The sequence below is a fragment of the Mycteria americana genome, chromosome 9 (genome assembly GCF_035582795.1).
Source record: "Mycteria americana isolate JAX WOST 10 ecotype Jacksonville Zoo and Gardens chromosome 9, USCA_MyAme_1.0, whole genome shotgun sequence".
NCBI lineage: Eukaryota > Metazoa > Chordata > Aves > Ciconiiformes > Ciconiidae > Mycteria > Mycteria americana.
The window spans coordinates 44,710,441-44,732,242 of NC_134373.1; the positions used below are offsets into that span (position 1 = coordinate 44,710,441).

General features: G+C 35.9%; 1 protein-coding gene across 12 annotated transcripts in view; it reads right to left on the minus strand.

Annotated features, from left to right (window-relative positions):
- Nucleotides 1-21,802, minus strand: part of BAZ2B (bromodomain adjacent to zinc finger domain 2B) — a 173,908-nt gene that overhangs the window by 52,828 nt on the left and 99,278 nt on the right. For 7 of the 12 annotated variants that reach the window (XM_075511370.1, XM_075511369.1, XM_075511367.1 and 4 more), the window contains 9 exons: nucleotides 20,181-20,342; nucleotides 18,422-18,615; nucleotides 11,246-11,452; nucleotides 10,186-10,584; nucleotides 7,094-7,703; nucleotides 5,492-5,788; nucleotides 3,096-3,156; nucleotides 2,450-2,558; nucleotides 2,074-2,175 (listed from right to left, as the gene is read on the minus strand). In XM_075511370.1, the coding sequence (XP_075367485.1) occupies nucleotides 2,074-2,175; nucleotides 2,450-2,558; nucleotides 3,096-3,156; nucleotides 5,492-5,788; nucleotides 7,094-7,703; nucleotides 10,186-10,584; nucleotides 11,246-11,452; nucleotides 18,422-18,615; nucleotides 20,181-20,342 (2,141 nt within the window). The remainder of the gene's footprint in view (nucleotides 1-2,073; nucleotides 2,176-2,449; nucleotides 2,559-3,095; nucleotides 3,157-5,491; nucleotides 5,789-7,093; nucleotides 7,704-10,185; nucleotides 10,585-11,245; nucleotides 11,453-18,421; nucleotides 18,616-20,180; nucleotides 20,343-21,802) is intronic. The other 5 variants (XM_075511374.1, XM_075511373.1, XM_075511371.1 and 2 more) reach the window with 3 other exon arrangements.

The following is a 21,802-nucleotide window of genomic DNA, read 5'->3' on the forward strand; positions in this document are numbered from 1 at the left end:
ATCTTTCTAAACCACAGCAGTTTCAAGCCTCCAGGTCATGTCACTGAATTTCCACAGTTGCCAAACTTCAAACATTCCTCTAACCCTGCTATTTCATGGCCCACTTCTGACAGATATGCTTCTCTGTTAAAGCAGTTAATAACTGCGTTGAATAACCCATAAAATCTGGTTGCTTGTGTACCGGCAGAGAGAAACACAGGCACTATCAGAAGCAGGTAATCCATGTATTTTTGGCTTGTTATAGTTAATTCTTCAATACAACTGATTTAGCCCTTAGATCATTTTCTTCGCATCTTTGAGCTTTGTGAAACTTACCCAATCAATTTGGATGCCTGCTGCGTGTCTCAAAAGATGACAGAAATGTATAACAAAGGAAGGGAAGAGTAACCATGAAAGGCTATACAGAATACTTGAAATTACAGCAAAAGCAGAAATAAAATTCCTGGAGTTACCTCCAGACATCCATGAAGATATGATTATCACATTGTTTTGAAGCTGGACAAGTTTAAAAATTTCAGTAAAAAGGGTGCAAGTTTTCTTCATGAAGTATCAGTATCACATACTGTTTTACTAAGTGGATATTATCAGCCTGAGTATAGCTCAACTGTTTACATTATCATCTTCCCATTCAAAACCTCATACATAAAATGTAAATACGTTTTAGCACATCTGAAACAGCTGCCCTCGGTCCCTTTTTTTGTTTGTTTGTTTAACAAGAAAACTTTTCCTCTGTCTAACCAACTCTCAGTGGAACCTACCACAAACTATACAAGTAGAAACTACAGTGAGATGTACAGCAACTTACTATTCATACTGCCAACCTTGCCCTCAGAAATCTGCCCCTCCTGATGCCTTCATTCTGAAGTTTTATAGTATCAAAGAAGGGCATGATCTGCAAATCACCTCATGAATTAAAGGGAGAAGAAAGAGATAACTAGAGAAGGGAACAAGACTAATGAAGTAATATGGGCAACAGACACAAAAAAAGGTAACAGGGTAAAAAGAGAGCAGATACCCTGACATTACATTATGTTCACAGTATAAGGAATTATTTCAGGTACATAGCAAAGTTCTCAACTACATGAACTTGTTGTTTTCTGAAGGCCAGACATGAAGAGAGCCTAGCAATGTTTTACCCTGTAAGCCAGGAATCAGGAAGCACTATCTAGAAGTAGCTGCTTACTATGAACTCAGTCTTTATTGCTTTCAAATTTATACTATGTGAACATTAAGTATTTCTGCAGGGTATCACATGGACATAAGGCTTAACTAGAGCCTGAATTCAAGATTGCTGATAGCATGATGTCTGCCGACATTCCTATAGTAACGTATTCCTATAGTAACATAGTTCTCTTTTAAAGAAACAAATATATTCACTGACAAAAGTCCAAAAACTTTCATGCTCATCTTGAAGAAATGGCAACATGACCAAAATACAGTAACACAGTATGACACAAACATAGTATTAATTTCCTTAAAATTCTAATTTTATCTATCCTTGTGTGGTTTATCTACGCAAAGTCTAACAGTTCTACCACTGTAAAGTATAACTGGTATAACTCGGCATTCCTTCCCGTAAAAATCTCACGCTTCAGGAAGCTCAGATGGTATTCTCAATACAGGAAACACTTGTATTTAAACACTTATTTTATATATATATTATGCACATGAATACATGAAAAGAGTGTGATTTAACACATACACATAAATTACTATCAATATTAGGTTTATACAGTAAAGGAAGAAATAGAGTTTTAGTCAAAAATATCTGAACACCGACTAATACGTAGCTCAGAGTTCTTTCGTACTAGACAAACCCAGGCTCAGAGCTGATCATAAGGCATGCCAAACTCCTGCAACCTCCTAATAAAATCCCTGAGAGGAGCGGTTTTCAACACTGCCCAGGATCAAGCTCTCAGCATCTCAATATAACTACTATTAAGAAACACGCACAATTTTTAGAAAGAATTAGCTAAAAACAGGCAATGCTTCAGATTGTAGCAAAAATTACTTCACCTAAATTTAAGTTAATGTTCCTTGGATCAAAGACTTTACTTTTTAAAAAGTGGATACCTGCGGTCCATCTCTGGCTTCATAGAAGTCACCCACTCCTATTTTTGCACTGAAGCTGAAATTGTCCCTTGAGATATCCATTATTCCATTTCTGCTGAGATACTGAAAAAATCACATATTTTTCCACTTCAGCTTGTAAATAATTACAACCCAGCTTTGATGTACAGCTAACTTTGTGAGTGTAATGTTTTGCATATTCTATCAAAGGGATATGCATTTATAGGAGATCAAATCAGTAACAGACTGAGATACATTACGCCTCACATCACAGGATATTTTGAAATAAGTATCTTTATTGGAGGGAAAAAATGGCATTTTTTTAATTGCAAGCATGCTTAGTAGCATTAGAACATGGAAGTTAAAAAAAGGAATGTACCTTTACTACTTCAGGATACTGTCTCAGCTTCTTTCCGCAAGGTGCAAAATATGCTACTTCTCCTTGAAGACGACCACCGAAGTTTCTTATTCGGGTTTCTCTTTGCCAGCTAGAGTAATATGAAATAGTTGCATACAACAATACACTTTTTAAAAAACAAGTAATTAATATCAGTTTAAGATTTTTACATAAAAGGAAAAAGGTACATATCTAAAATGTGACAAGAGTATCACAAATCAAATAGGCAAAACCAGAAATTGTTATTATGTAGATTGTCCAAACTCTGACTATATATGGATTTATTTGTATCAAGCTACTTACATATTACCAGATTTTAAATGGCTTAGAACTATATTTCAGGGAGTTATTTGGAGTCTATAGTGGCTCAGATTAACCCTCAGGATTAATTTCCAGTGGCAAAATTGCTAAGAGACAGGTCATGTTTGCAAAAGAGCAAATTTGCTGCACAAAAATTAACACGTGAAATATGTTGACACCTTTAAAGAGATCCATTTGGAAATCTAAATCATTGAAGCCCTTTCCTTATTAGTCAGCCTCAAAAGTTTTTAAACTGCCATTTCTTTACCAACTGACTTTTGAAGGTATTATCTCCCTTTAAGGAATATCAAGCATATACATAACCCACCCGTATTTGAGAGGAACACGCAGCTCCCGTTCATCTGTTACTCTTCGTCTTTTTGAAATACCTAAAACAGAATTTCTGATTAACACCTAAGAGAATTTACAAAATGAAAACATGTTCCTAAAATATACTTTTTATCCTCATATCCCCAAAAGATAAATAATTTTTACATTCTAGCCACTACATACCTCAAGTACCAAGAAAATTAATGTAACTATTCTCCTTTTTAAATACATTTTCCTCTAAGTTTCCTTTAACCTCTTCTAAAATTGTAAACAGAAGAAAACCTAATTATGCCATACTGAACTGCTTGCCTCATTTGGCGTTCTCAGATATTGCTAAAATAATTCCTTGCACACCTGTTTTTCTACACTAGACCATATTTAATTTTTTTCAGTACAGAAGATGAAAATGAAAACACTCTTTACGTTAAAAATCCATATAGTATAATAGGCTCAGCCTCCAAGATTGCAGTCAACTGCCAAATGCAGAAAATTTTCAGGATTATTCCAGCTTTTCAAAGTTCAAACAGATGCTGTGTTTGGCCCTAGTCAAGAGACTGAATCAATAACATCATAGAGACAATTGCCAAACGTGGGGTTTTATGGAGTGCCAAAGGCTGATGCTTTTCTCAGGCCTCTTTGGGAGAACTGTAAGATATGAACTACGTACACAGACGAACTTTTGGCAGATCCATTTCTCAAAAAGGTAGTTTGGACCTTGGGTAAATAACGTGACCTATCTCTTCCCTGTGGAAATGGATGTGAGAGAGTATCATTATCAGACTGAAACCTTGACCTTGCTCCAACCTCTTACAGCCAGAAGGAGTGTCGTATGGTGCAATGGCACAGGTTTCCAACTGAGATGCCTGCACAATCCGGAAGCAACTGCTAGGAGTCCTCTACAGAAAGCACGGAGGAACTACCCATGCTTTGATGCCAAACTTCTTGGACACATGTCTGCAGTCTTAAACTAACATGACTGACTATTACATTACTTCTAATAGTCACAGTGGAGGGAGGGAGATCACTTGTCCAAATACAAGTGAATTGAAAGAGTTGTCCAGTGAAAAACAGATACAGAGAAGAGACAGAAGACCTCTTCAGTGACTGACCAGCTTTAGGCAAAATGGACACAAAAATATTTTAATTGTGTTCCGGTGATTCTTATTAAGAAAAAGTAATGTACCTAAACAAGGACACAAAATTAATTTATTCTACTTCCCACCTCCATAAACAGACAAAAATCCGCTATCAGCCTTTTCAAAGCATCATAAATCAACACAGATTCCTGAGCAAAAAAATTATCTATTTTAAAAATTTGTATTACTCCTAATGCATGGGAAATCTTTTATAAACTGTGCGATTAACAGGCCTGTTTCTGGGAAAAATAAGAAGTAGATCACATTACACTGCTTCAAAGTTAATGCCCTTGATGACATGGAATGAAATTCCTATTCCACTGAATCCAAATATAAAAGCCAATTTATGAGCGGATGTCCCCATTTAAAATCTACTTACTTGCGTGTTGATTAAATATCAAGTTTCTAATTCAAAGTAGTAAATATGCAATTTAATTGTTACCACGCAAATTGAGAAGTGTGACTTTCAAAAACGCATTCTTTTCTGTAGCAGTAATAATTACTAAATCTTACAAATTAGTCACCAAATGAAGAATTATAAACACTATGTAACATCAGGCAAATGCTAAACGTACTTTTCATGAACCTTTTAAAAATAATTCCTTGCATGTAATCCACAAATTCTACTCAGGATTTTGAAATAATAACGAATAAAGTTATATTTTAACTAAATACAGTTATTAAATCTGTTGAGGAAGGGGCAGAAGTAGAAAATGCAGAATGCAAACTATAATGCATAGAAATTAGAAATAACTAGTTTAGAATAAAATGGTAAATAACAAAGACTAAATAGTGAAGAGCTTTAATGTAATAAATATCAAGTCTGGCTATTTCATCCTACCTTCCCTCAAATAATTACATAAGCTAAAATGTCCTGGACTAAGTGTAATGTTCAGGTCCTGAGAACTCGCCATTCTGCTGACCGATTTTAATGTCTGTTGCAAACACCCATGAAAAGATCACGGAATCAGAGAATAGCCCAGGTTAGAAGGGACCTCAAAAAATCATCTGGTTCAACCTTTCATGGGAAAGGGAGCCTAGATGAGATGATCTAGCACCCTGTCCAACCTCATCTTGAAAACCTCCAGTGACTCTACCACATCCCTAGGGAGGTTGTTCCAGTGAATGATTGTTCATACTGTAAAAAAAAATTTCTTTCTTATGTCAAGGTATCACTTGATACCAGTGTCTAAACTACTTTTACAAACACATGCCACTTAGATGTTACATTGTACTATAACAAAAGACATTCAGATACCACAGTGTGTACTTGGTGTAAGAGTAGATGGTGCTGTCCCAAGAAAAACCGCAGGCTGGGACTCAGGACATAAGGCAGCTGGCGCAGAGCTTGGGGTCTTTGCTACTTGGAGATTAAGTGGGGTGGAATGAGCTGCAAGACCAATGGAAGAGCTCTTCACAGAGGATGACGTTTTACTCAGTTTCAGTGGAGGTTTTTCTCCCTCAGTGTCTGTATCCGATTCATCTTGATCTTTATCATCCTCATCATCTTCATCCTCAGACCCTTCTGTATCTGACTCAGAATTACTGTCAGACTCTGTTTAAAAAGAAGTGTGGCAAAAGGCACATTATGACTTGATAACTAATGACAAATATATTTAAGTTCTAACACTTGCGAAGTCTTTTGTCTTATTAAATAAGAGGCTTTTCTGACTTCAATTTTTTTTTTTTTAAATAACATCTCACGTATAAATAGAAGGCTATAATTAACTACCTAAACTTTTAAATTACTACAAATATGACAGCATAAAGTAATTCTGCATGATAATGCACTGGTTTTTAGGATGGAATTCTTTGTTTTTCCATGAGAAGGTGAGAGACAGAAGCTGCAGTCTTTTAAGAGACTGTTTACCCTAGAATGAGCTACAGCTAAGACATCCCCTGTGAGCCAGGCAGTGGTTGAACACCACCACAGGAAGGGCACTTCACAGGTTGTGAAACCTAGCATGAAGAGGAAGCAAACAATGGAACTGGGTACAGGCTGAAAGGCATCAGAATTGGAAGTGTGGAGATCTGGGCAAAGGAAGAGTTAGAGGAAAGGGTAGACAGGATAAGGAACTGAAGACGGGCTACAGCTGTGAGAAAAAAAAAAAAGAGGATTAATGTGTGGATGAGAGGGGGAAAGAGAATGATGAAGGTGGAGCTGGACCCAAGGGATGTTGGCACACAGAGGAGAAAGGAGTGACTGGGAATACAATCAACTCTTTAAAACGGGCCTTGCCTTTCTGAATTGCTTATAAGCCTTTAAAATAGTAGTCTGAACACTATCTATGAATACTGCAGCCCTTACAACTGTCGTGGTACTACTTTTCTCTAATCCTGCTCATTGACTACTGTGCTCCTGAATGAAGCCTAGAAACATGCTTTTCTTGCCACTCTTGCAAATTAAAAGGCCTTTGTTTAGTCCCTCTCTGGTTGGGGAAGCCTGTTCTGCAGATGGGCTCTACCTGCCAGAATAATTACCCACCAACCAGCCTATTCTCTCCATCCCCCTCCTGGGCACCTTGCCACATAAGCAGTACATGAGCTGCAGGCTGGGTGATTGATCTGGAAGGCAGGTCTCTGACAGCTTTTCCAGAAGGCTGTGGAGCCATCTTACAAGGACAGCTGAAAGTATACTTGCCATATGACCAAGCATCAGAATACCCAAAACATGATTTTGGATACGACACAATGGGGGACTGGGAGATGTGTTACTTTCCAGGATATCTGTAGGACACCGTGGGCCATGCTGCCCCAGAATTTCCTACCCCTATTTTAAAATATGGTGGGAAATACATGTTTGTTTTCAACACTCAAAAAATAAAAATTTCTGCTTTTCCTATTAAAAAGGTTAAACCACCTGATTGGCTATCATCAGAATCATCATCTTCATCGTCCTCATCTTCATCTTCATCGTCGTCGTCGTCATCATTTGAGTCGTCAGAGTCCTTACTGCTGGGGGCATCTGAGTCTACCCCTCTGAACTGCTCCACCACCAGTTTTGCAGAATGAAGGCGGTGTTGTGTTTTTACTGCATTTACTGCATTATTGCTGACTGTTTTATCCTTTCCTGAACCAGGTAACACAGGAGAGGTAGAGGGCATAACGGGTGTCCGGTTACCAGTTGGTTTTTTCCCACATGCACTCAAGTTTACTGGCAAAGAAAAGGGGGCACTACTAGAAATGGCTACACTTTCATTGATCTTGGTCTGGGATTTCAGTTTCGTAGTAAGTGCAAGAGGAGCCTCCTGGATGACGCTCTGAATAACTCCATTGGGTTGGTGATTACCTAAAAGTGCATTTGTCAGGAATGGATTAGAATGGTTGTTTTCCAAGGATGTGAGTTTTTGATGAGCTGGTGAACTAGATGTTGGTTTGGAGCTTGACAAAGCTGCAATAACCTTCTTCAGGTTCTTAGATGATTCCTGTTTCTTTAGCTGTGCTGCTGGGAATGTCTGTTTATATTGTTCCTAAAGAAATAAGAAGACAGAGGAATAAAATATGGAAATTTGGTTTTTTTTGTTTGTTTGTGGTTTTTTGGGGTTTGTTTTTTGTTTTTGTTTTGTTTTGTTTTAGCATTCAGGCAGGTGAACTCTTTGAAATCTTAAACATCTGCTAAGCTATTTTTCGTAGGTCAAAAGTAGGTGCTAGCTACAACAGAAGAGATGAGTAACTACAAGTTACGTTAAGTCTCAATTTTCACTGTAAATCAAGTAGGAAAAGACAAACTGGACTTAAGAGGAAGCTGATCCAAATTATGTAGGGAAGCTTTTTCACTTGCTACATTGCTCTATACAGTGATTTTCATAAGGATATTAAGCATCTTGAAAAAAGACATTTTTAAGACACTACTCTTATGTACTGGCATAGGAAAAACCCTGCTTTTTACTCATTTCAGTATATAAAATCTCATTAGTGACTGTAAAACTAGCTTTAGTAATTTGTTCATGTTAAAGCACAAGGTAAATACAACACACTAATGGCTACAATACTAGCAGAAAACCAAGAGAAGGCTCTTGGCATAGAAAAATTTTATCAAAAAAAAATTTGGGAAAAAAGGTATTACTCAGAAGTACTGTGATACGCTAGCTTTTTAACTCTGAAAAAACAGTACTTGAAAGTTCTTCAGGTAAAACTTAATCAGTAGTGGCTCAGAAATGCACGTAAAGCTTACACTGTCTTTAGTCTATAGACTCTTCCAAGGAAAAAGAAAATACATCATATTTGATGGAAAAGAGAATGGAATAATAGAATGGATAAAGATGGTACATTTTAAACCATTTTTTAAAAAATATTAAGTCAAATACAATACATTCTTGAAGTTACTATTATTTAAAACTGAATGTGAAATTATGAAAATCCTATAAGATAAATATTCCCACAGTGCATGTTTCCAGTAAAAGTTTTAAAGAAGTCAAACCACTAAATGGGTGATCTATCATCAGCTGAAGACTCAACCTAAATTTGACAGCAGAAGCCTCTTCCGATGGCAAAGACGTATGTTTTCATAATTATAATTTATTTAACCATTTCAGGTAAATGACTAGCTTATTTCAATTTCACAAAGTAACTGGGAGTTGAAAGGAAAAATAGTGTTTCTCTTCTGGTCTAGGAATAAAAACTATGCGATAAAAATATTTTTCAGTCTTCATTGAGGACTGTGAGTTAGCTGTGAATCAGAGTTCAGTTTACTCTTCACCAATACCACTTAGTTTAAAACAAAGTTTGGTTTTAATAATGAAACTTGCCTTGGTAAATGAACTTTTTAAATATTATTTTTATATATATTAAAAATATATATTTTTATTTATATACATAAAGCCTCAACATTTCTAAAATACTAGACTTTTATTCTCTTCTAATCCCCATTCAAATCTAACCCAATAGAAATTAAGAAAATTCATCACTAGTCACCATAATCACTATTAACAAAATAAACAAACTGAGAATCTACAAAGAATTTTTGTAAGCTACAGAACAGCTAAGAGACACACATGTAAACATATTGTAGAGTCCTGACCAGCAAAAATATCAAATTTATTGCAATGGCCATACTGAGTTTTAATAGCTATCAGTGCATGAATATCTTCCTGTCTTTAAAGAGCAAACAAACGCCAAGATTAAATCAAACATTTTTTTAAAAAAGGCTTTCAGCTACTTTGCTTAAAATCATTATTAAAATAGGTAATTTTAATTACTTTGACTTAAAACTATGCAACCTGAAACAAAGCGAAGCCATGCTTACATACTAGATATGGAAAGTATTAAATCAGCATTCTGACTGAAACTAGGAGAAGCACAGGAAAAATATCCAGGCCACACAATTTACCCATGACTACTTTTTGTATTTTGATACTTATTTTAGCTGCTCATTTTCCTTAAGAGACGCATGACAAAATCCTTTGCTTTCTTTGTACCCATTACTCTCACCAGTACACTGATTGCTTTCAGCAGGGCTGTAAAGTTCCACTATGTGATGAGCATGAATCTCAAGTTTGGCATTATGTGACAGTAAGTTGTGTATACGATTACATCATGTACACATTAGGGTAGGCATACATGCACATGCGCCACCAAGTAGATGACTTTTCTCCAAGATAAAGTTATGGAATAGTTCAGGGCATTTATAATGTATAGTGAATCATCTCTAAAATTAAAGCATAATATTTGCCGTGCTTTAAAAAAAAAATGAAAAAACCCACAACAACAACAAAACCCCACACAACCAACCACCACAGTTCAGAACATACACTACTCACACAATTTAGTTAATTTACATCATTCAGAAATCCATATCAACTCTAAACATGTCAAAAAAACACGATATGAAAACAAATTTAAATATAATATTTTAAAATTATATGTATAAGATCTTGATAGCACAATGTTGCATCTTGTTAAGCAGGCAACGCAGGTTGCAAATAATCAAAAAAACAGTGATTTTTCACTCACCCGTTTTGATCTTACATCACTGCTCAAAGAGAAAGATTCTTCAGAGGTATTTTTATTCCCTGCTTTGAGTAGATCAGGGGAAGGAACTATGAGTTTTAAATAGGTTTCCTTTTTGGCTTGATGTACCAAAGACAAAGGTTTCACATTGGGAACCAATCCTGTAGACTGTATTACACTTGTGTGTTTGTTCACAGATTCCTCCTTTGCCTGAGAGCTTTGGAAAATAAATGGAAGCTGCTGTGACAAAACCTGAGGCTGCTTCTGCTGGGACTGGAATGATGAGTGAGTCTGGGAATCAGACACAAGAGGTATCTGCTGGTGTGTTCTTTTTTCTTGGGACTTTTCATGTGGTTTTTGTCCATCAGTTTTCATATCTGTTACGCCACTATGCATTAGCACCTGCAAAATATGTATTTTTGACTGTTCATATTAGATCAGTTAAAGATCCTTAAAAAAAAAAAAGGTACATCATCAGTCCCCATGAAACAATTATACTATTCTTGGCAGAGGATGAACAATAATAATTTTAAAATCAATCTTGTCATATATTTATTGTTTAGGGTTTTTTTTTCCCCCAGATAGTTTCAGCATGTGAAGACAGTGCTTAGTAGGGAAGGAGTACCAAATCATGGTTGTTTCTAAATATATTTTTGACTGTAAACCTATCAGGATACTCAAGATTCCAATCTAGTTCTTGTATTGGCTACCAGGAAAAGTAACCACTGTACTAGGAAGAAAGCAACTGCCAAAGCAATATCCATAGAAAGATATATTTCCAATACACTATCAGCACACAGCACTTAATTTCTTTATATTTCCCACTTTATAACAAAAATAAGTCTACCTGTTAAACTCCTAGCCCATAAGGAACAACAAAACACACGCACACAAAGGAAGCAAAAAACACCCACAAAACCCTAAAGCAAAACCAAAAAGAGTATTCTTAGCATTTGTTAATGTGTAGTTAAATAATTGCTCACTGGTACAAACGTGAACAGGTCAATTTTTCACAAACAGCTTTCAGTGACAAGACCGTGAGCAGGAGACTGAGGTGTCATACCTTGTTCTTGGTTTTGCGATGTGCTTCATTTTCAGAATCGGATTCATCATCTTCACTCTCTTCAGCACTCTGGTCCTCTTCCTCCTCTTCATCCTCCTCTAGATCATCGGAGTCACTACTACTTATGCCTTCACTTGAGGTGTCTGAAGAGGAGCCTGAATCACTGTCGCTGTTACTAGAGCTTTCCACTGCTTTTTTTCTGGGCTTCTACCAGGAAGATGAATGCTCTATTAATGGTTCAGCTTTAATCTGTTACATCATCTTATTATTATGCATAATCTTTAAAACAATAAACAGTAAGATTTTGGAGTAAAGTTAGCTGCAACCCTTGAACGCAACTGCCTGTCTCTGGAGAATAATAAAGAGAAAGAAGTGCTGCACAAGATGATGAAAATGAAAAACTAGTCACAAGGTTCCGCTGAAGTATTTTTCTGACCACTCACACTGTCAGAACAGTTGGCATCACTACATTTCAAAGCAATATATCAAATTTAGGCCTAGAAAATCAGCCTGGAATTCAGGTCTAGCAAACCTCCACAGAATGTACTGCTTCCAAAAAAATTTAAAACCAAAAGCTTTACTGCAAACTTGACACAGAAAGAACAATACATATTAGATTCATCAGTAGGTTTCAGTGACACATTCATTTAACTACATTACTTAACTTACAATTTCACAGTATGCACTGTTCAACAATGTGAGGTTTTCAGGACTGAAAAGAACATGCTCATCAAATTGTTTCTGGGATTTGCTCCTGAAAAATGGACCAAAATCTGCTGAAATACTCTGACAACTGTATTATATTTAAATTCTTGGAAAGAACAAATTTGCAGACCTGAATGGGAAAGTAAAAGAAGCAACACACAAGAATGTAGAAAACGAAGAAAGGTGTAAAAAACACAGGAACTCCAAGACCAGATTTTAAAGAGCAATGGATGAGGAAAGTTAGCTTTTTGGGGAGCTAACTAAAACAAACGTGTATTTTACAAAAATACATCTGAAGGAGATACATGTGGACTCGAGTGTTATGGTGGTGGCTATGTGAGACACACATGAAAGTATGTATTACTGCATTAAAGCGTATTTAATCATTAAAGAGAGTTCACAGAATGATGTTGGAAGGTAGAGAAACGTGAAACAATTACAGATGTCAGGCAGCAGCAGCCAAGTGCTTTGTAGCATCTAAACAGGGCACGTGGAGGCATTGAGCAAATTGTAAGGTCAAAAGGAAGATAGGTGGACAGGAAAAGTAGGTGACTGGAGGGCAAAAAAGTTGCAGCAATTCTAGATAACAATGCAGACAGAAGCATCAGAGAAACAGTGCTTTAAAAATATATGCTTTCTTAACAAAACTTTCCCCAAAAGTTTTCTCTTCAAATCTTTTTTTTTTTTTTTTTTTAATGGTAGGTGTATTATAAAACAAGAAGCTAAAAAGAAAGAGCAATTTTATGTCAAAGATCCTTGTCTTATGAAGAAGAAATTAAATTAGTGGGAGAACATAACAAACTTATTTTGGTTTTGGATGGGATAGAGTTAATTTTTTCATAGTAGCTCCTATGGTGCTATGCTTTGGATAGTGACCAAAAGAGCGTTGATAACCCTGGGATGTGTTAGTTACTGCGGAGCAGTACTTGCACAGCCTCAAGGCCTTTTCTGCTCCTCACCCCACCCCACCAGCGGGAGCTGGGAGGGGACACGGCTGGGACAGCTGATCCCAACTGACCAAAGGGCTATTCCAGACCATATAGTGTCACGCTCAGCAATAAAGGCTGGTCAAAAGAAGGAGCAAGGGGGGGACTTAAGGCATTTGTCTTCTCAAGCCACTGTTATGTGTGATGAATCCCTGCTTTCCTGGAGATGGAAATTTCAATTTACTTTGTGAAATAGCTATAAAACATGGAAGCTGTAGGCGCATTAAGTCTCATCTATTTGTCAATTGGCTGGTATCTGTATCATTTTTTTAAACTAGGTTCTCTTTATCGATTCCTGTGATGAACACAGTAATACTTCATATCATCATACTTTCTGCATACTGTCACATGCATTGCTTCACTGTTGGGAAATCTTAATAATTTAAGTGTATATATTTGGATTTATTGTTTCACTGCTCAATTCAGAAAGGTGTCAGTTGATACTTCACATGAGGGACAATGATCTGACTGTGTGCAGAGACTTAAAAAAATAACCGATCTAAATAACTGTGCCAGTCTATGGTAGGTCCTGTATGTTTCATTGCTGGTGTCCTTTACATCGTATTTAAGTATCTTCCTGTCTAATATTTGGCACAGATGCAGAATATTTCTTCATGAAGGTTAAGATCATAAAATGAAGGACAAGACCATGATCTGAAGCAGTAAAAGTAACAATGCCTCCTGGAATCACACCTCTAGGAGTCTACTCTAGTATTTCCCTTTCATGATCTTCTATTTATCTCTGTACGTCGAAAGGGAAACACCCAAGACACTGCAATAGTACTAAAATCAGAAATATCCAGTTTATTCAAGATGCTGATGAAATACATCTTCTTAACATCAGCTTCTTAAGAGATGCATGTAACAGTCTGGAAAAAGAAGAGTATGTCAATGGACTTACTTAGCTGATAGTGTTTACTTCCACTCATCAACACTAAAACTTTTGCTGTCCATCTGCCTTTACAAAATGTGTTAGCTGCTGTATCTTACAAATCTATCTTTTCATACCGCAAACAGGAACATAAGAAAATTACCATACCAAGAAAGGAGTCGGGAACGTTCTTGTGAAAAAGGAGGCGGCAAGTGCCAAGCAACATCTGACAAGTCTGATTCACAAAGAACTACCTCAAGTAAGAAAAGGGACAGCTAATGTTGACATAAAATTTAGTAAAACCTGTAAGCAATCGAATGTTTCAAAACAAATCAGGCACTTAACTACACTGTGAAACACAACTGCTTCCTGTGGAGTTTTTACTTCATAAACAAATAGAATCTCTTTGACATAGATAAAACCAATACACAGAAGTTGGATTAGTAGGATTCCACAAGAAGGGATGGCGAATTAGTAGCTTAGAGAAAATGTAATGATAGGGAAAATTTAGACTCGCGCATTTAGTGTATATGAAAGGATTAATCTTGATGGAGAAGTTTCTATCAAATCCAGCATAAAAGGCAAAGCAGTGGGGGCGGGGGGAGCCAGTAAACTGCATAGCAAAGAAATAATTCAGACTAAATCAAATAATATAAGCCAGAAGGAGAAAAAAAAAATAACTGTAAAGACATTTAGAACAACAAAAAAATACTTGAAAGAAATTCTAAAAGCTTGCTGACACAAAAGAAAATAGTCAAGAGAGAGAAGGAAAAGTACAGACCAAAAAGTAAGTACTGTTTTACTTCATTTGAAATATACTAGAAAGAAAAAAAGAGAGCATTAGACTTCTGAAGACATAAGTAAGACCAGGCAGATATTTATAGAATATAAAAAAAAAAATATTCTTTAGAAAAAGATAATAAAAGACTCTTCAACAAATACACTCAATTAAAAAATTATTATTAAGTTATATTAAAAGAGCAAATGTCACTTCGACTAGTTCCTCTATTGGCAATGATATAGTCATAAAAGTTGAAGCAAGACTGGGTTCCATTAAAATAAATTTCATATTTGATTTTGGTTCACTGACTTCAGCAAATTTGCCAGATGGTTATGCTAATTGAAAATGTCCACTGTTCAGAAAGCAATAATCTAGACTGAATATGAGTACCAAGAAAAGTAGCCCGACCTTAATGACCCAATGGAATAGTCCCATAAAAAGGTGACTAAAGTGACAGTTTAGAAAGATTTTAGTCATGATATCAAAGTACTGAAGTTTAGAAAGGAAATACAATATGGTAATTGCTAAGAAGAGATATTAAAGGATGTGACTACAGTTAATAACCCAGCATCCTGATGCTAATTCTGGAATCCAGGTAAGTAAAAGCCCCCAGCGCAAGACCTTGGAGTGGATTCCTATCTCACCAGCTAATGGTAGGGGACTTTCTCTAAGCCAAATGAGACTTAAGTTCACCAGTTATGCTTTCTTTCCCTGGAGACTGTTGCTTTACCAATGTAAAAATCCTGCTGACCTTCCTCATCCTAGAAATTCACTGATGCAATCAATAGAGGGACAGTCAGTTTTGCATTTCTTTTGTGAGGCTGAAGCAGCACTTTCAGATGAATGATTATTTATAAAGTGTATCTGCTTATTCAGTTTTATCTTGGCCATAACAGGGCAGGCTTAAAAGAAGACAAAGCATGCTAAAGTCATCAACACAGAGACCAACACAGCAAAGTAAAACGGTAACGCAGTTACCAAATTTTTGTATGTAAGAAATAAGTCATGGATACTCTATCAGATCATCATGATGACATCTATCTTCAATACAACATCATTATGCTCAACAGACATAACATATGACATGACACAAATATATAGCAATAAGTGAGGATTTGGCACAATTTAAAACTCATGTTTCAGACAGATTCCAGTTTATCATTGTCTGATACGTATAGCCCTCTGAATTATCAAATACACACCCTAGACAAAACAAACTGGATGAGAACTTCTAGTAACTACAGCTTTGAAGATCAGATGTTTCTATCAACACAGAAGTTGTTTTTCACACACTACAGGCAAAAAGAATTATATAATACAAGTTACTATCAGATTGCACTTTAGGATTCCCTAAGATGGTAGGACAACAGAACTAGAATTCAACGAGGAAGAAAACATTGCACAAAAAGTAACTCTAGATTTTCACCAACTGTAAAAACAGCTTGGTATCAGCTTTGCCTCTTCTTTTTTAAAAAAAAAAAAAAATTTAAATAACAACCTCAAAAAGAAAATTACAACTAAGGATATGATTGAAGAAATCAGCAGATGAATACTAAAAAAATGAAACCCTAAAGAAAGGAACATTTAGAGAAGTATAACTAAAATGTTTTTCTAAAGAGCACAGTTTTAAAAGAGGCAAGTGTTGTTACACTTCGAAATTTAGAAACGTAACATCACTTGTACAAAGCTCAGCACAAAATACTCCATCTGCCTAAGGCTTATTCCTCTGCCTTCAGTTCCAGCTGTGGCTTCGTTCTAACATACTGAAATAAAAATACTGATTCAATTTTTTTTTTTTTTTTTTTAAATCAAATCTCTTGATCTTCTCCTCATGTTGAAGTTCTCATTTAGAGTATTCTGTATGTTTTGATTGGAAAGCTTGTTCAAATCATTACATTGACAAATACCAATTACCTTAAAAAGTCTCAGAGGAAAAGTTAAGAATAAGGATTAGAGGTATGTCTAGAATGTCAACATACCGAGAAAGACCAGGAACAACAAACTCCAGTATTAGGAAAATTACTACAGAAACTTAGGAAGCAAAACTGTTGACAACCTGAAATTTTTCTGCATTAGATAGAAGATTTAGGTTTGTATCTTAACATTTAAACAAATTTAAGAAAGAAGGTACACTAATGGATTGAGTACATTGTTTTACAGCAACTCAGTATTTAGCACATTGAAACTGGACTTTGAAATCAGTACCCACACCAAAAGAAAATGTATCAAGGATACAGAATTCATACTTAAAGACAAATGGTAATACAAAGGAGAAGATAAAAATGCTGACAAACATCCTGACTGAAATTTGAAAAAAAGCAAAATGAGGTAAAATTTTCAGTGATACTCATATTAACAAGTAACTAGCTCAACCAGCTCAGTTTTCTGAATAAGGCAGAGCCAAAAAGTGAGCAGAAAAGAGTCTGTTCATTTACTTACGATATAGAATTTTAGGAAGGTATTTGGAGATATTAAAGATAGAAATTTATTTAGTATTCTGCATAACTGCAGTAATAGAAATGCAAAGACATTATCTGGAAAAAGCTTTACTTCTGCACCATAGAAACAAAGCTTACGTTTTGCACTAAATATCCAGGATAAAAGCAGAATTTTAGAAAGGAAAAAGCCATTTCTAGTATTTAAGCCTGAAAAAAGTCAAAGATTTCCCAAATACCTGTAACCATCTTAATGCCTTCAAAAGTTGTTGATCGTTGAACATATGAAGAATGTTTTGAGGGAAAATGTTCTTTATTATGTTAGTAATTTCCCTATTGTCAATATATTAAACACCGTCTCACTACACAAATATAATTAACCATTTTAGTGCTAAGAGCTATTTTTATGCAAACACCAACTGTCCTTTGAAAATGGCAACCTCTCACCTAAGAACACTCAGATTTGGGAGCTGAATGTAATGCAATAATAGAAAGAGAAAGAAAGCAACAGACCCAAGTCACTCACAAAACGAAAATATAAATAAATATCAAGAAATAAAAGTATTTTAGCCTAGATGGCTGCCACTAGGGAATGACTTCCTTACCTTCTGTTCTGACAGTAATAAATTTCCCAGTATCCCATTTGCCGTGTTTTGACTAAGTAGTTTTGATTCCAAGAGTAGCAAAGCTCTTAAGGAGTGCTTGGGTCAGTATATAAGGAGGCCTACTAACTCACTGAGACTACTCATGTCTTTCATATTAGATGGCTGTGTAAGTTTTTTGCAGAAGCACAGCCACTAATAATACTTCTTTCTTCTGATAAATAGGAAATTACTCCCAGAAAAGCATTTTTCTTTTAGTGCCTAAGAATTTCATTTTGCTTCTGAAATATTTTATATTTTAAGTTACACAAAAACATAATTACATAAACAGATATAATTTGTAATAGGTTGTCATTTATAATTATAACACGAATATTTATACTCTAATATAATAATACCAAATATTGGTGTTAAAATAATATACTTTATTTTTATAATTATATACATTAAATATAAAAGTTATCGCATACAGCTATTAATTAGTGCTAATGGTAGCTTTGGTTCATAAACATGTCAAAACACAACCTAATAATAATAAAAAAAAAAAAAAAAACAAAAAAAACAAACAAACAAACAAAAAACCCCACAAACAAAACAAACCACACACCACACCAAAGAACCCCAACACAAAAAACCCCCATAGAGACACGGGTATAGATCTTGCTCTAATAAATAAGAAAACCCCAAAACATTTTGTATTGGGAGAGAACACTTGAAAATGCTGCTGTGTGCACAATCAGAACACTCACCATGTCAAATTTTTGTCTGAATCTTAAGGTTTTTTCAGTATATTTACCTTATCTTTGATTTTGTCAGCTCTGGTGTCCAAAAGCTGAACTTTGCTTTGCTCCTGGTTGTATTTGCGGCCTCCTGCTCCTGAGGTTATAGCTTTCACTTGTCCTGCAGATGTTGTGATGCTAGTGGATAGTACAGATGTGCTGATACCAGATACTGCAGTGGTACTGTTCCCATTCAGTGATCCATTCACACCTTAAGATGACAGATTTACAAAGTGACACTTAAAATATCTGAAGTAGCAGATACTTTCTTTGAGATGTTCCAGTCACACTAACCTAGCTTCCATAAACACGGAATAAGATACTAGACTACTCACAGGTTACTCCCAACATACACTAAAAATCAGCATCCAAGAGTCACTTTGATTTGCTCATGGAGTTATTTTCATTAACACATGCAGAGCACCCATGATTTAAAGGACAAACACACATTTAATGCTGTAAGGAGAGGAAAAAAAAGAATCTGAAATTGTCCATTTTTAGGCCCAAACTATCCTTGAGTTTAGTCAGGGGCAGAAAAATAAAGATTTTGAAGAAAGAGGACACAAAAATATACATTCCAGTAAGTATCTCACAGAATAATTTGTTTACAATTTTGAAGTATCACTCAGCTCCAAAGAAAACCACATGAAGCCCAAGATATTTTATGAGGTTTGCAATGTGTAAAATGAGCTGGGGGGGGAAGTTGTGGGAATGCTATTTGAAATAACATCCATATTCAAGCTTGCTTACTTATCTGTCAAGAAGACTGTTGTGTTCTAAGGAAATACCCCTAAGCATACAAACTTGCTACTCTGCAATACCAGGACTATTATCAGATTGATTCTGAGACACACATCAGGTCCTAAAACCTACCAAAACTATATAAAAAAGAGCTTTGTTTGTACATCATAGAATCACAGAACAGAATATCCTGAGTTGGAAGGGATCCACAAAGATCATCAAGTCCAACTCCTGACTCAACACAGGACAACTTAAAAGTTAAACCACAGATCTAAGAGCATTACCCAAACACTTCTTGAACATAGACAGGCTTCGGGCCATGACCACTTCCCTGACAAGCTTGCTCACCCTCTCAGTGAACAACATTTTCCTAACATCCAGTGTGAATTTCCCCTGATGCAGCTTTAAGCCATCCCCTCGCATCCCTGTCATCGGACATCAGAGCGAAGAGACCAGCACCTCCCTCTCCATTCCCCCTCATGAGGAAGCCATAGACAGCAATGAGGTTACCCCTCAGCCTCCTCTCCTCTAAGCTGAACAAACTTAGTATCAAACAAATGTATCTTACACCTTCAAAAGGCATGCAATACCACTACATAAAATACTACTTTGAAATGCAGGAAAATGTTTTAATATCATTGCGCTATTTTCATTGAGATCCTGTAGCTGCAGCCATCCCTCCCTCCATGCCCCCCCAACAAATAACTACCTGATGCCTGCTTCTTATATGCAGAGGAACAGTATTCACTATAGAAGTACAAGGTCTCCTAAATCAAACCACAAACTTCTAAGAAAACTTTTCCCTATTACTCGGTCCCAGACAAACTACCTAAGGAAAAAGAGGGGGAAAAATATTATTAGAAAGAGTATTTCGTTATTGAAAGTCCATACTTGAATGTCTCATGCTTAGCTGACAGAATCAATTTTTATAGAACTATTTAGGAATGGGAAGAATGATGAGAAGCTCTAATTCCACATTTTTCTGCATGTGCAGAAGTTCAATACAATCATTCCCTCTACAACTTTAGCCATTACCTTTTTCTGTACTGCTCAGACTATTTTTTCCTGTAGCTCTTGAGTGGAATGAAGCAGAATCATGATTCTGTGCAGGAGGTGCAAACAGTGGTGGAATTCCCAAGAGCGGTGGGAAAAAAGCTGCCCCGGGACGAGAATGTATGTCTGCTGTTCGCCACCATTCTGCACCGCAAAGGAAATAAAAACAATTTTCAGTTGTTCTAACAACATATTTAAACATTTCTGTAAGCATGTTGCTGTGCATAATCTAGAGCAGATTTACTAAACCTGGGAGTAAGAAGAAAACACAACACTTAGGAACTTCTTAAATGGCATGAATTTCCTGCAGCAATTCTGGTCTTAAGTCATTAAAGTCATACTGGTAAAGATTTCAATGAAGTTTTATTTAAACACATTCTGAAAATAAATACTTAATAGAAAGCTATGTGACAGTGATCATTCCAAAATGAAACTGCTAGTCTTATAAACAGGATCAATAATCACAGGTCACTCTTGAACCTTCATTAGTACCTCAGCAGTCTTCCTACAGTAGAACTATGAAAAAGCACAACAGCTTTAAGTCACCTCTGCAATCTCAATCTTGGAATACTCCAAGGCTTCCACCACAAAAAACACATCTGAAGCAGTTCCCCATTAAATTACCTATTTAATACAAGAATCTCTAGCTATTCTATAGTTACTCTATACCCACTCTAAGAGGTTTCTACCCTGCAGTTTGACACTGGATCAGAAAAAAGCAGTCTATTTTTTTCTGTAACATCCCTAGTAAAATGGTTGTTTCACAACCAGAGACAGGGCTAAACAATCTAAAACTCTTTTTTGTTTTGTTGCTGTTTAAACTTTCATCTTAAGTGGTTATTGATTTTTGTTTTCCAGGAAAATGAACTTCAAATTAGCTGATACGGTCCCCTACAACTTTCAATTTTTAAAGTTCTTTACTATAGCAGCAACTATTTAGAATATTTATGCAAGCCTTATGTAATCCTTTTCTGCACATTCCTGAAACTCTGCAAGACCAAACTATTTTTTTTTTTTTTAAATAAGGAACTGTTAAGCCTAAACAGCCATGTAAGAGGCAAATATCCAGTGCACTGCTCTTATTACAGGTTTCTGTGCTTAAACAGGAGCCCAGAAATGGCATGCAGATTTGCATAGAGGAATTCCTTAAAAGTGTCAGGGACTTCTGTTACAATAGCTGTTACAAAATGTTGTTGTAGCCACTGTAACACATTTATTAGTCAACAACTGAAAAAAACCCACAAAGCGTAATTAAAGAAGAACCTTTCAAATCCCTCTGAAGGCAAAGAAACTTTTGAAAGAAGATCCTATGTTAAACATTATGTATGTGAGAGAGAAAATGTGTGTTTGGCGGGGGGGGGGGAGCAGTAATATTTTGTCAGAAAAGAAAAATGTCTTCCAAATTTCTCTTAAAACCAACTCTCCCCACCCACCACCAATCAAAACAGAAATGGTATCGCATTACAAGAAACAGAAGAATCAGAAACATGCCACATAAATGCCATTGTGACAAGGGCTAGAAACATAGGTTTGGTCTACATAAACCCTAAATCTAACAAGCAAGTGCATATAAAATAATTCAAGTAGTGGAAGGTCCTATACTG